The sequence below is a fragment of the Vigna unguiculata genome, chromosome 4 (genome assembly GCF_037176805.1).
Source record: "Vigna unguiculata cultivar grain cowpea cultivar isolate G323 ecotype 2 chromosome 4, ASM3717680v1, whole genome shotgun sequence".
NCBI classification, from domain to species: domain Eukaryota; kingdom Viridiplantae; phylum Streptophyta; class Magnoliopsida; order Fabales; family Fabaceae; genus Vigna; species Vigna unguiculata.
The window spans coordinates 4,888,822-4,905,187 of record NC_140795.1 but is presented as its reverse complement, the minus strand read 5'-3'; the positions used below and the strand labels follow the sequence as shown (position 1 = coordinate 4,905,187).

Sequence of the window (16,366 nt, the reverse complement as noted above, 5' to 3'; positions counted from 1 at the left end):
TTATTCTCTTGTAATAGAGTGTTGTGAAGTGTAGCTAAATTCTTGCTTTGGAGGGTATGGGTGTACTTAGGGTCAAAGGGCATGAGAGAGTTGTATATGCGTTTTCTTGTGTTTATTTTATTTTTCTATTAATAAAGTGATTATCAAGGTTTTTTTCCAACAGTGGTATCAAGAGCTATGGTTCAAGGATTTTTTCTTAGTATGCTATGTGGTTGCAACTTAGTCTGATCTTTCACATAAAAAGAGATTAATTCCTTATTGTTATAGAATCATCCTTATTTGCTGAAGTTGCAATGAGAAATTTGATGGAAGGGTCATTGTTAGTGTTTTGTTGGCGGTAGGATGTCATGGTGCCATGGTGGTGCTATATTGGCAGGTGCTGTGTCTCTAGTGAGGGAGTCAGACGACACTGTGGCTGCAAAGTGTAGACATTCGATCTGAGGCTTTTTGCAATGTTCGGTGGTTTTGCTTCGTGGGTTGTGGCATAGGGTTTATGGTGTTTATGTGCGAGAATTGACTAATATTTATGCAAGGTTTGTGGTAATTATACACGAGCATTGGTTAGCATTGATGCAGGGTGTAAGGAAATTCTTGGGATGACTTAATTCGAAGTGGAAATTCTTGGAATTATTTGATTTCAAGTGTAAATTATCACTACAAAAAAATGTATTTTAGCGACCACTGAATTTGGTCACTAAATAACATAAATCAGTCCCTAAAATCATTTGCGACTAAATTAGCGACCGAATTTATGGGGTAACAAAAACCTTGGTGGCAAAAACAATAGCAACCATTGTTTTTAGTCGCTAAATAGCTACTGAAATTCGGTCGCTATTTGGTCCCTAAAAGTTGGTCACTTTCCTAACCATAAGTGATATTAAATTCGGTTGCTAGTTTGGTCGCAGAATGTAGGTAGTTAGCGACCAACTATTTCAGTCGCTAAAGTATGATTATTATATTTATGTACACTTTTTTTTTGGTCGCTAAATTGGTGGCAAAGTTATGAGACAAACAGTGACCAATTAAATCGGTCGCTAAAGTATGATTGTTTTAGTGATATACAATTTTTTTGGTCATTGAAATGGTGGCAAAAAATTTTGTGAACAAGGACTAATATTTGTTGGTCGCTAAATTGGTGGCAAAGTTCGGAGACTAACAGCGACCCATAAAATCTGTCGCTGATTAGCAAAAAAATGAATTTTTTTTTATATTATTTACAATTTTTACCTAGTTAAAAACAATATTTTTACCTGTTTATGAATGATAAAATTTGATCTAGCTAAGTAATAACAAACTACATTACATAATATAGTAAAGTGTAGTACATACATCACAAGTGGTAAATATATAACATGATCCAAAATAACAAAACATAAAAAGTTTGAAAGTGTTCAACATTGAAACACACCAAATAACTAAACATGAAACTAATGATCGCCTGGTCTACTATCACTATATGGTCTACTTTATCCTCTCAAATATTAGGAGGATCACTAGGACCTGGCACAACATTCTTCAAATGAATATGTTGCAAAATAAGTTTCATTTGTTCATCTTGTTGGCGCATACGTTCATTTTGTTCATGCATACGTTCACTCTGCTCGGCATGATTTTTCAGCAAGTGTTCAACCTTTTCTTCATGTGTCTTCTCCTTGGCATTCTTTGCCATAAGTTCAGCATTCAACTTTTGAATAGTCTCACGCATTTCTTCTATTTGATGTACTACTAGAGCTTGGCTAGTAGAAGAGTGAGCACCTGCAGAACTATAAAATTTTTTGCTTAATGTACCAAGTCCATACACATTCCCTTTCTTACTTTCACCTCCAACAACACTAAAGTATATTTCATTGTCATCAATAAAGGGAACATGAGAGTTTTGTGAAGATGAGCCTTCATGCATGTGTTGTTGTTGGACTTCTTCTCGACGTTGCTTATATTTTTCCTGAAAATAATAACATAAACTATTCTAAAGAAGGAAACACACAACAATCACTAAATTATAACATTAAATGTTAAACATATTGCAAGGTCACGAGTCTTGTCATTGATCCATTCTCCAGTCTTTAGTTTCTTTGTTCTTTCTACAATCTCCCAAGCAGTTGGTTCTCGTTCAAGTTGCCTAGTCTACATATATTTAAACACAAGTAAAAATTTAGCATCTTAAGTCTAATATATTATATTTCAATTAACTATACAAAAATATAATAAGTACCATTTTCTCAAAATGAGCTGCAGTAGATATGGAACCACCACAGTAGGTTGTGACTCCTTTTTGAACAGCCCAATTTGCCTTGGTTGTGACACTCTTGTCTTGGAATTTTGTAGAACTTCAATGAAGATCCAAGGCTGCTCGAACACTTAGTGGAATCCAAGTCCCCTTATCCTGACCATTCCTAACTTTGTTCATTGCATTTTTTAAAATACGTGAGCCTTTCATTTCAAAAACAGATCTTATAGCTTGCTCTTGTTCTGGATCCCACCTATATTCTTTCTGCATGAAAAATCAGTTAGCAAACACATATAATTTAATAATAAAAATAACATTTCAAATGTAATCATAATTCAACTCGCCTTAAATTCTCCAAACCATCTATCTCTAAGCTCGATTCGAACCTTCTTCCAACTAAGATTTGGTTCATCAAATTTTTGTTTGAAGATCCGTGAGATTATAGTAGATGGGCCATTTGCTGGAGTAAATTTGTGTTCAAACATATTGTCAAAATGATATATGTAAATATTGATACATTGAAGAAATTCCAGAATGAAATTAAAATATACTTACTCTCCTTTATCTGCATGAAGCCAAGGCCTATGATCAATGACATTGCCAGATTCACACTCGGGTGTAAGTGAATCATGTATTGGCAAAGGTTGATTCAGTGTGGTCTCTACAGAAAAGCTAGTAGGAATGGACTCTTCTATTAAATGTTCAGCATGTTCTTCCTCAACTACAGGAAGTGAGGGTCCTTCACATATAGGACGTCTAGACTCCATGGTGGTTAGATGAACAAATGAAGTGGGAGAGTTTGTGTTAGGTGAAGCCCTATCATCAACACGAACACCTCGTCCACCACGATTGGGTGATCTACGACCACCACTTCTACCCCTTTGAGTCATCTGCAAGTGGAACTTATTACATATACAACATGTAAGAAATTAAACAAAGTGGAACAATGAATTGTTAGTAAACAAAATAAGTTAATTATAATGAAAAGACTCAAACCTGGTTGTGTTTTCTACACCCAAACGTGTCAGATATTTTGCCTCTCATTCATTACAATTATCAGAAATGACAAACATATTAATGTAAAAGATAAGTAACACGAGATATGCAATTAATTGTAATACATGAATTATCGAAGAGGTATATGTTTCATCAAAATCACTATCCATGTCACCCTCGCTTGAAATGTATTCATCCTCATATTCTTCATCCATGTTTGTTTAATTTAGAAATTGCATATCTATTTCTTCTCCTTCGCCGTCAACATGAGCAAGAGAATCATAAATGACGTCTGGATTTACATGTAGCACTACTTGGAGTTGTATTAGCTCATCATCTTGGTATGGAGTCTCATGCTCAACCTGACCAACCTTTGTGCCCCTCTGGATATGATGTGTAATAAACTTGCTCTGCCTATTGTGCAAATATGAATGGATCATATGCTTTATTATATCTCCTTGATTGGTTCACTTGAACGATTCCATACTTATTATCTACTTTGGTTCCTACATTAAGAGTATTATCAAACCATTCACATTCAAAAAGAACCAAATTCATGATTGGCATGCCAATATACTCCAATTGAATGATATTAGACAATAATCCATAGAAATCTGACTCTAATTAACCATTGGTTCCTCGTACATAAACTCCATAATTAGAAGAGTTCATGCCTTCACTCCAAAGAATAATGTGGAATTTGTATCCATTGATGACATAGATGGGCCATGATTCAACTTTTGTCTTAGGACCCCATGCCAAATTAACCAATAAGGGATCTTGAATATTATTTTCTGGATTTAGAACCTAAATAAAAGATTATACATTATTCTCTAAAGGAGAAAATAAGATGTGAATAACATGTAACTTAAAAACCTACATATTGTTTGAACCAGAGTGTAAAATGCGATGATATGTCTTGGTCAATTTCAGCATCAAAAGCAGTTGGCCTAAGCTCTCTTAAATATTCAACATAAATACTGCAAAGAAGAAATGAAGTACTCAACCGATATAAATCAACATAACTAACTTTAACTTAAAAGGACTGAAGATCATTCATCTTACTCAAAGTATGGTTGAACCTCTTCACAATTTTGAAGAACATACAATTGGGCAGCATCAAAGTCTCTTTGGTTCAGAAAATATGTTATGGATTTTCCAATTGCTCTTCCAGGGTAATTGAAGATTGAAATAGGAGGAGTAGATGAAGACCTGTCACCTACATCAACATTACGAGGAATCCTAGTCCTTCTTGTTTCAACATGATCAAGATAATGAAATGAGGCAAAGGTAGATGTTTCCTCCACCAAGTAAGCTTCACAAATAGAGCCCTCCACCCTAGCTTTATTTTTAACTTTTTTTTTTTAAGGAGTGTAAGAACCTAAAAAAGAATATAAACATGGATCTTTTAAACTATTCAAGAAGTATACAATAAATAGTGTAAAGGTGATTAGTAATTTTATACCTCTCAAATGGATGCATCCAACGGTATTGAACTGGACCACCAATTTTTGCCTCATAAGGTAGATGAATTGGAAGATGTTCCATGAAATCAAAGAAGCATGGTGGGAATATTTGTTCCAATTTACAAAAACACATTCTGCTCTGCTATCTCTACAAAAGCTTCAACATCTTGCATTAAAGAGAAAAATAAAGTTAGCTTTAATTTTGGTTGTTTCAACAACAAGTGCTTTATGCATAAATAACAACAAAATTAATTCTCATAAAAAAATAAAAATCAATAATTATTACGCCCAAACTACATTTGCGGTAGAGCCATTTACACCAAGTTAAAGAAATGTTGAGAACAAACCAAATACCTTATTCATTCAATTTAACAGTATATTATAACTATTCAAACACAAAAATAAAAAGTATATTTATAAAACTAAAAGAGAAGGAAAAAGTTAACTTAGTGTAGTCTAGAGAGAAAACAAGAACAACTTTATCAATAAATTCCAAGGATTTTGAGAAGTTACCCAAATTATTGAAGGACTAAGTTGTTTTTAGGGCACTTTGAGCTTACAATGGTTGAAAGAGCTCCTTTTCTGCAGTTGGATATCCAAGCTTTCAACTCCTCAAACTTTTTATAACTCCTCTTGGATTGCAAAGATGAATGCTTGGTGAAAGAAGATTGGCAACGAAGAATAAAACTTAAAAGAGAAGGGTTTGGAGGATAAAGGTTTGGTGAAAGAGAATGTACCAGGAGAAAACAAAATTTAGGGAAATGGAAGTGAAAGATGCGTGTGGCATGGAAGAGGGAAACTGAAATTTCAGACAAAAGGTACTTTAATTTTAAAATTAGTTATTTTTATCTCTAAGTAATAATGACTACAAATTTAAGTATTCTTTAAAAAAAAATTCCAATTTTATTCTACCAAAATTTAATTATTGGAATAAATTAATAATAAATATTTGTACAAAAAATATAATTTGAAAATTAATCAATAAATACACATGTTTAAATTGATTATTTAATATTTTTTAATTACTAATTAAAACTAAAAATAAATAATAAATAGAATGTTATTATTTAATATTAAATATATTACCTTAATTATTTATTTTAATATTTATCATTGTTAATAAAAACAAATGTTCAAAATCATTCAACCAATTTTAACTACTAAAATAAAACGTTACTAAAACTAAGACTTAGAAATTAAATAAGATGAAAAAAAAATTATGGCTAAATATGTTTTGGATTTCGAAGTTAAGCACCAAAAAAAGGAAGATGATGCTTAAATCAATATCTAAGAAAAACATTGACGAAACATTTCAAGAAACAAAAAGATTAGGTCATGTTTCATACCTGGTGTCAAGATTAATCTTGTGTTTGGATGAGGGATTTAAACTTTCAGTCTAGATCTACTCGGCTCGACCTAAGGCTCGGATCGACTTGACTCGACTTAGGGCTCGGATCGACTCGTGTCGACCTCTAGTCCGAACTGACTTGGCTTGACCTTCGACCTATTCTGACTCGGCTCAACCTTCGAATTGAGAGAATTCCTTAATTTTTGAGGGAATTTCATATTCTACTATTTTTGTTATTTAAAATACGTCCTTAAAATTCTTCAATTTCAATTTTCTTTTTAATTTCTTTATCCAAACTTGTCATTTTTCTTTAAAAAAACTTTAAATTCTTTAAATAAATAAATAAATAATTTTCTTAAATTGTCTCATCCAAACACGTCATAAATATATTAAACTATTAGATATTCAGATTGAGTCTCTCTGCATAGTTTGTAAAAACAAGTTAGAAATATGAGCTCGATAGAATTAAATTATTTTAAATCTAGTATTTTTGTTTGAAATTAAATGGATTTGGAATGGTCTAACTCAAATTACAGTAGCCATAAATCTTTTAAAATAATAATTATTCTTTTTAAAATTTGTAAATAATATTGTTTTATTAATAGTCGAAAGAAGAAGAGAGGGAGATGCAAGAGACATGCTATTTTTCTTTCAAATGTTTCTTTCTGTGATTTGTGAAAGATTAATGGTTTGGGCCAAGGCTAGGGTCTATTTAAATTGCATACATGAAGGAACTCATGAGTTAAACCATAACACGCAAAAAATTGTGGCTGTCGTGTCACTAACATCAATTTGCATGTCTTAACATGCGTTATATATATATATATATATATATATATATATATATATATATATATATATATATATATATATATATATAAAGATGAAAGTAAAGCCCATTATTAGCCATATACATATTATTTACAAAGGAGTTCAAGATATTCCAGAAAAAGAAATACAAAGATCAACTACGGTGTAACCAACTATGGTGGACCCACACTTAAAAGAATTCAAACACTAATTGACGCTTTAACATGGCAGTTAATTTAATACATTCCTGTAGTATATTAAATTTGAAATTGTCAATACCTATTGTATGAAAAAAAAAATCAATGACGAACTAGCTCGTAACTAATATTATTTTACATGTCAATGTTTAGTGACCCAATTAAATATTAAATTTTATTTTTCAACTAAAAACAATAAACATTTAGCAACCATTAAATTTTTGGATCTTAATATAACATTTAACCATAAACCCTAACCCTAAGTCTTAAAACCGTAACCATTAAATCCCAAACTCTAAACACACTCATCTAATGCAATTTTAAAAATATTGAATTTAGCGACCAACACAATTCGGTCGCTAAATGATGTGTTCGCCATTTAGCGACCACTGCATATCGGTCACAAATTGCTACGTTAAAAACATTATATTCAGCGACCACCAAGTTTTTAATCGATAATTATTATGTAATAAATATTTAGCGACCACCACGTTTTTGGTCGCTAATTATAAAATTATACAAATTTAGCGACCACCATACTTTCGGTCACTGATTCATGCATTAAAAATATTTTAAGTAGCGACCAATGACTTTTCAGTTGCTAAAACGTATTTAGCGACCACCATGGTATCGGTCGCTAATGAAAAATTTATTCGGTCGCTAATGTGGTTGCTAAAAAGTCTACATTCATTTGTAGAAATATAGCCACCGATTTAGCAACTAAATTGTAGCAACTATATGTGAAGGTCGCTATTTCAGTCGCTGATTAAATTTATGTAAGTACAATAATATTTTGTCGCTATAGTGGTCGCAGATTGCAACAAAAATCATTCAGTGGCTAATTCGGTCGCTAATTTCGGTCGCTAAAACATTAAATTCTAGTAGTGTATTGGGATGGTTTAATTCCAAGTGGAAATTCTTGGGATGGTTTGATTCCAAGTGAAAATTCTTTGAATGGTTTAATTCCAAGTGGAAATTATTGAGATGGTCTGATTATGAGTGAAAATTCTTGGGATAGTTTGATTCCAAGCAAAAAATTTTGGGATGGTTTGATTCCAAGTGGAAATCTTGGGATCATTTGATTCCAAGTGGAAATTCTCAAGACCATTTGATTCCAAGTGATACTCTTCATGGTGGAGTTTGATGGTTGGTACAGGGCAATAAAGATGTGTTTATTTTAATCAGGATGGGGAATGTTGAGCTGATGAAAATAACATGTCTTGAAAAGTCCCACATCGCCTAGGATAACCTAGGGGATGGGTGTTAGTGACTATATAATGAACTCTAAGTCCATGATGTTCCTTGGCCCAAGTCAAACACACTTTGAGCTAGTTTTTGGTTTTTATTATTCTCTTGTAATAAAGTATTGTGAGGTGTAGCTAAATTCTTGCTCTGGAGGATGTGAGTGTACTTGGGGTCAAAGAGCATGAGAGAGTTGTTTATACGTTTCCTTGTGTTTATTTTATTTCTCTATCAATAAAGTGATTATTGGGGGGTTTTCCCAACAAGCTTCGTGGAGGAACCTTGCGACGTGTGTTTTATAGCGCGGTGCAATAAAGACTTGCAACATGAAATGAGACCAACAATGCCTCACGACTGGCGGAGGTTCACGTGAAACGATTCTTGATTGGCGAAAGCTCGTGGAGGTTCATAACTGGTGATAGTAGTGATTGCGAAAAAGTAGGGGGAAGAAAAATGAAAGTACATGGGGAAGAGGAAACAATCAAATTAAAGTTGAGGAAAAAAACACTTTTTTTTATGAAAGTATTGCACATTCAATGATGGTTCTCTATATAACTGTCATTGTTTCTCCATCTCGAGATATTTTTAACGATGGTTCTCGATATAACCATCGTTATTTCTTGCCTGTCCCATTTATGCTAATTTTTATGGTCCAATAGGGACTTAATCTTTCCAGCAAATGCACTAGTTCATTTATAGCACAATAAAGTCGTATACACAAGGATTTGGTTAGATAAAAGAATGACTTATGATCTATTCAAGTTTGTAATGAAACAAAGATATTGGTAGACAAATTTGAAAACAGACTTTACTTAATGATTAAAGTAATTGATGTTGATAAGGATGTTGAGATTGAACTTGGCTAATCTTATTCTATTGCACTAGTATTGACTCGCTATAAGTTATGTTCACTGCTTTAGTATTTCTGAAAGTTCTCTTTATTGTAATCCTAAATCCATTCTTAACATCTAGAATCTAAGATTATCAAACTCCGTGTGATCTCTTTAACCTCCTAATTGAATGACTCTTTGCATTAAAAACAAAACTTTTTGTTCAACTACAATCTTAGATTTATTCTTATCATCTAACAACTTTAATATTAGTTAAAAATTCAACTAAAAATTTAATTTCTACTTTAATTATTAAACGACTGATATAAAAAATAAAATATCACAACTTTAACACACATCTTTCTATCTTTATTACCATTATTACCATGTAATCACGTTGAAAATCATTATTGAAAACACAACTTGTAGTAGTATAATTCAATTTTTATCTTTTCTGTAACACCCCTCTTAATCAAGAGGGTCGTGTCAGGTCTGCAGCCCAATACACCCCAACCCCTCGCCCCAAGTGTCCCCCCACTTCGCAAGGCAGGTTGTGGCCAGTGGGTATTGAACTCCCAACCTGACCTTTTAACACCCTGGCGAACCAGAAGATGCTACCAGTTGTGCTGACTTTTTTGTAACACCCCTCTTAATCAAGAGGGCCGTGTCAGGTCTGCAGCCCAATACACCCCAACCCCTCGCCCCAAGTGTCCCCCCATTTCGCAAGGCAGGTTGTTGTCAGTGGATATCGAACCCCAAACCTGACCTTTAACATCCTCTCAACAAGAGTCTCTTGATTGCAGACCTGACACGGCCCTCTTGATTAAGAGGGGTGTTACATTTTCAAATCTTAAAATAATAAATTGACCTGTCTCTTCCTATTTTCTAAAATATATTTAGAAAATGAAGGACTAAAATGTCAAGATTATATATATATATATATATATATATATATATATATATATATATATATATATATTTACTTTAGTTTCTATTTTCCATTTAAATTCTTAAAAATCTCATCAGGCGGAGAGTTCCCGCTAATGGCTTATATGAATTAGTTCCACTGCAAAGTAAATAAAAAACTCAAATATATAGAAAATGCAATTAGGGTTGAATATCAATTTTTCATTTAAAGAAAATTGATGAATTGACTTTTATCTTAGTATTTGTAACTTATTTCATTGAATTTGAAATGGAATGAAATATATTAAATTTGATTTTTCTTCTATTGTAAACTGAATTACATATAAAATTATTATTTATCAAGACATTTAAAAATTAGTTTGATTGATTTAACAAAAGTAAACTTCATTTAATGTTTTTAATTTGTTGTCATAAGTTATTTATCCAATGATCTATTTAAACAAACTTTTATTCTAACTTATTTTTATAACGACTTATCTAAAACTATCTTCTGATAAATACTTTTTATAAGAGTTTTGAAAATAAAAAGAAAATGAACATTTTTATAAATTAAAATGATTTCGTACATTATTAAAAAATTATAAAATTCATATATGAGAAATTTTTATACATTAGCATATATGAATAAACAAAATTTTATAACTTATAAAAATAATTTTTTTTTCCACCTTCATATAAACTATAATTGTAACGTTTACCCAAAAAACATTATCTTCTCTTTTTTTTTTTATAGTAAAAGTTCATGTAAAAAAATTGTCTAAAAGAACTAATATTAGTTTATACATACATTGAAATTATTCTTTATTAAACTCTTACCAGCCATTTTTTAAATTTATGTATAAGTTAATTTTATATTATGACAGAAGAAGCTAATTTTATTTTAATTTTTTTCTTTTTTTCTTTTTTGTTAAAGTAACTATAAATAATTTCCTCCTAATACTTCTTTAATCTGTTAAACAGTTTCATCAAACACTTTTAATTTAAGCAACTATAGGTTATTATTTTTGAACTCTTAATAGTTTATAAACTTTCATCATACTAGTTAATAGGTTAATTGTGTTGGACAAAGAGAGCAGAGTTATCCTTGAAAAACTAAAAGAAGATTTGATAGGCATTTGTGTAAGTTTGATGAAGCATGTGAATAAGAAATGAAGAAAAAATGCAGCAACGTATTTAAGAGATTGGGGCCATCTGAACTGACACACAAACTGATAGTGAAACCATTTGATGACAGCAGATACAACAATGAGCATTAATGGTTGCGTATCTGATGCATCCATTCACCAACACATGTGGCTATTGCAATGCATGCATGTGTGCCTGTGTCATGTAATAAACATTCAACAGACAAGGTACGAGTGATTAGTGAATTGTCTTCCTTAATTTTGATGAGTGTTATAGCAGGACTTGCATTTCGAGGAAAAACCAAAACATGTTGGTCACCATTTCTTGTTTCCCATATATCACATTTATTAAGGTCAAGTGGGAATCATGTGTGTTGATAGTTACGTATAAGGTTGCCACCAAACTCTACTTTCTCGCTTATTCAAATATCAGATTGGATAGACTAAAGTAGCATAGGTAAATTTATAGTATAAAAATGAATGCAAATCTCATCTTACTGGTTAGTTTTGTAAGATTGAGTTAAATTTAAAGTTTAGTTTTAGACGGTATCAAAGTGATCTGAAACTTATTCCATCGAGAAAATATCTGAAACATATCCTAAAGACTTGAGCTTATTGTGTCATCCACTATCAAGAGATTTGTTGTTTGTTGGACGTATCGTACCTCCCGTGCTATCTTATCAAGAAACTTATTGTTTGTTGGACCTATCGTACCACCCATTAATATCTAGTCTCATGCTCGCGATGAAGTGTGTTGAAAATTTTACATCAATTAGAAACAAATATATTATATAAAGTGGATGCAAACCTCACTTTAAAGCTAATTTTGTAGCCTTAAGTTATAATTAAAGTCAATTTCTTTAGACATCCTCTTGGGTTCAAGATTTAACTATCTCTTTTATTTTGTTTACGTAAAAGTAATGTAGTCAAATTTAAATTACTTTACATAATTTTCACTTGTTATATTCCAAACATGAATTTGAGAATTTCTTTTTTAACTTTAATATTATATATATATATATATATATATATATATATATATATATATAATTGAAGATTCTACATCAACTAGAAATAATACAAACTTATAATAAACAAATAGGTGTAAATCTCACCTTATAAACCACGTTTTGTAGGATTGAGTTAGAATTAAAATTTACATTTTAAGATGATATTAGAATCATCTTAAAGCATATCCTAAAGAGATTTGTTGTTTGTTGAACCTATTATGTTACTCGTTATCGAACCATCATTAATATTTAGTTTCACACTCGAGATATATATACTTTGTTGTGATAGAGTGTGGTGGACATCCTACGTACAAGGAAATGTCTAAATAGAAACCAATTTTAGAGGCAAAAAATAATTAGTCACTATAGTAAACAATTTATAAACCAATTTATAGAATAAAGATGATTGATATTTAAAATAGTCTCTATTATGAATAAAAAACTATAATTGATTTGTGAATTGGTCGATAAATTAGATACTAATATTAGCTACCAAGATTTTGATTATATAGAAATTGATTTCTAAATTGGTTTTTATTATGAATAAAAAATTATAATTGATTTGTGAATTGGTCACTAAAATTAGCTACCATGACCTTTGACAAATTAGAAATCAATTCCTTTGGTAGGCAAAATATTGATAGTTAATGTTAATGACTAATTTAGAGATCAATATTCACAAATCAATTATACTTTTTTATTTATAATAGAAATTATTTTAGTTACCTTTAGTTATTAATAATTTTTAGTTTATAAATTGGTATCTTGGTTACTATAGTGACTAATTATTTTTTATTATTAAAATTGGTTGATATTTAGAGATTTTTTTGTAATGATAAAGTTTAAATAAAAAAATTAAATATTGTTTTGATCAAAATTAAAATAATTAAACAATACTATTTTTTTTTAATTTGTGTGAAATAAGTTGTTTTTTTTAATTTATATGGAGTAAGATGATTTTTTTATAATAACTAATTTAATAACACTTGTACAAAAATTACGGTAACATTTATATTTTAAGAATAAGTAATACGTGATTGATTTTACAATAACTATATTAAAAATATATTTTTGAATGATAACTTTTTTATTATTTAGCCGTGTGATACGAAGTAAACTTGGACTCTACTTTAAAACGTAGAGAAAAATTACTTTATGCATATAAATTATTTAAACTTAATTAGGTTTAAGGAGGAGTGATTGTGATTTTCATCTTTGCTAAGCAATGTGCTTCATGCTTTTATGGAAGTGCTAGTGGCAACTGTTGTATATAAAATAAAAGCTCTTCGATAAAGAGCTTATAATAATGTGACACGTGTTAACAGTATCATAGAAGATATTCCATAAATAAAGTGTAATTGCTTTCTTATTGATTGAAGATTAAAGCACACATGATTATGAGATCGGTCAACTCCATTATATATAATTAATCTTTTCATTATCGTTAATTATTGGTGAGATCTCTTGTTTCTTGCCCAACATCACCATCCACTCTTTTTCCAAAAGCATGTTTGGCATTCCTAATACCAACCATTAATTAAAAATATATTTTTACAAAAATAGTTTTAATTTTCTCTCAAAATAATAAGAATATAATTTTCAGACATTCTGTATCGATTAAAGATAAGATAAATTTACAATCTTTAAGTGACGGTAATACTTCTTTTGATTGAATTAAATTTAAAGTTAATTTCTAAAGAAATATAATATCAGAATCATTCCACTACTAAAACAATTCATATTTCTTGCCAATTTTGTTTTGAAATTTATTTTGTAAGAAATATTTATAAATTTTGTTATGAAAAAAAATTTGCAGGAAATTGCTACCAATTTTTTTGTAAAATATTTTGTATAAAACACTTTTTGCAACAAATTTTTTTAGAAAATACTTGCGAATTTTATAATTTTGTAAAAAATAATTACCTACAAAGGAATTACCTACCAATTAAAATTCATAGAAAAAATAGCATGAAAAAGCCTTTTCTTGCAAACTTTTTTAACAAATTTGCAAGAAAATTTCCATATAATATGAGAATTTTTAGTAGTATTCAAAATCTACCTTGATGTTTATTGAGACTATTGAGTTATCCAATATCAAATTGTTATCAGAACACTTATAGGAGTGAATATAAATCTTATCATATAAGTTGAATTTGTAAAATTAAGGTATACATAGAGTATTTTCCTTAAGATCAATATTTTATGTTTGTAGTAATATGTGATACAACATTTTTATCAATTTTGTTAATAATTAATTATCATCTAAGGAATTTTTTTTTTCTAAATCACATTTTTCTATCTATAATATTATAATTTGAAACATTGCTTAATCTTATTACATACTATTCAAACAAAAATTTTCAAAAATATGATGTAGATAATTTATTCATTTGACGTTTGTGTGAACTTATAATCAAATTGTAATAAAATATCTACAAAAGAATCTTTCCCAATCATGTGAGTGTTCTCTGTTATACCTATCATATTTTTGATTTACCACCGACAATTTTAGTTTTAATTTAATTTAAATATTCCTTAAGTAGTTTTAAAGTCTACTCAGCTTCCATCAAACCCTACAATCATATATGGTTGTTACGAAATGTCTCATAATATGACAAGTTTTTAAAATAGAAACTATTTGCTACGAAATGTACCTTATAATAATATAACTTTGGATAAAATAAAAAAATGTAAAAAAAAAGAGTGCTATTTTGTTACAAAATGTCTGGTAATAAGAGATAGTAAAATTGATAATATTATCGTACATTGTTGATGCTTAAAATTTGTGAAACATTGAGAAATAGTACACATTAAAAATAGAAGGAAACTTTCTTTTCTTTATCATATTGGAAAAAAGTAGAATGCATCTTTTGACCTTACTTTCTATGGATAGTGACTGAACTTCATTTTTAAGTGGAACCACCTTTTTTCTTATAGAGAGTTAGAGCATAGCTAAAAGAATAATCATTAATATTTTTATATAACTTCATATATTTATATATTATTTCTCATTTGTGGTTTTTCTTTTCTTGTGGCTGTATATCTCAACTATCACACTAAGAGATAAGGTAGAATAAGCAAAGTTGTCTCAAATTAATAATATTATATATATATATATATATATATATATATATAATAATAATAATAATAATAATAAAATAATGTAACAGAATATAAAGGTAAATAACTTTACATTATATTTTTTAAAAATAAAATTACAAAAATGTTGATCCGAGAATTTTTTTTTTTTTCAAATACGAATTTAAACAGAATGCAAACATAATTGATTGTGGACTATGTTTAATGTAATATAAACAGAAGGAGAAGAAATTAAATTAAATTAAATACATTGAAGTTTCATGTTATCTCATCTTAATATCTTTCCATTGAATTATATGAATTTTTAAATTAGCTATTGAATCAAAAGTTCTAATCATATATATTATATTTACAATTTTATATTAATTTTTGAATTATTTGATATATTGTTTATGCAAATAAAAGTAATGTATCATATATTTTTTTTGAAATTATAGTAAAATATGTATTAGACTCTGTTATTTTTGTTTAATTTCAAAAAAAATTGACACAAATAATCATGATTATATAAAATTATTATTTAATAATTGGATTGACAGAACTTACATTTTTATCTAAATTTATTAATATATATATATATATATATATATATATATATATATATATATATATATATATAATAGAATTCATTCAGATTTTCTCATGAACAAATTCTCCGTTGGTCAACATCAATCTTTCAAATTTTTTGATGATGAGTCAAATTGTTTGCTAAACTAAATAATCATAAGTTTAAGGAATGTCCATTTATGAAAGGGACTTAAATAATCAAGTTAGCAAAAATGTATAAGAGAATATAACTTAAAGTGAGTTTTTGTTTTTTTTCCTTTCTAATGTTAAGGAAGGTTATTATATAAGCTTATATGGGATTACATTCTAGTTGGTTATAAATTAATTACTATTCTCATGTAATAGTAATTTTTTCGAGAAAAAAAAATCCTTTTTATCATTTTTAAACTTTCAAGATAACGGTTATTTTTTTCAATTAAATTCTGATTGTCCATTTTATTATGGATTGAAATTTTTTTTTTAATAATACTATTGTTGCCATTTTTATTGTACATTAAAAAAGTTTTGGAAAAAAAAGTAGCAA

The 16,366-nt window shown here is 29.1% G+C and overlaps 1 protein-coding gene and 1 pseudogene across 1 annotated transcript; both read right to left on the bottom strand.

Moving 5' to 3' along the window:
• Positions 1-1,474: 1,474 nt before the first annotated feature.
• On the bottom strand, positions 1,475-3,117 carry LOC146886673 (uncharacterized). Its single transcript, XM_085672634.1, is given in 5 exon segments — positions 1,475-1,942; positions 2,005-2,124; positions 2,213-2,491; positions 2,572-2,699; positions 2,784-3,117. Coding segments are annotated over 5 exon segments (1,329 nt in total).
• A 313-nt stretch (positions 3,118-3,430) lies between these two features.
• On the bottom strand, positions 3,431-4,771 carry LOC146886672 (uncharacterized; annotated as a pseudogene).
• Between the last annotated feature and the right edge of the window lie 11,595 nt (positions 4,772-16,366).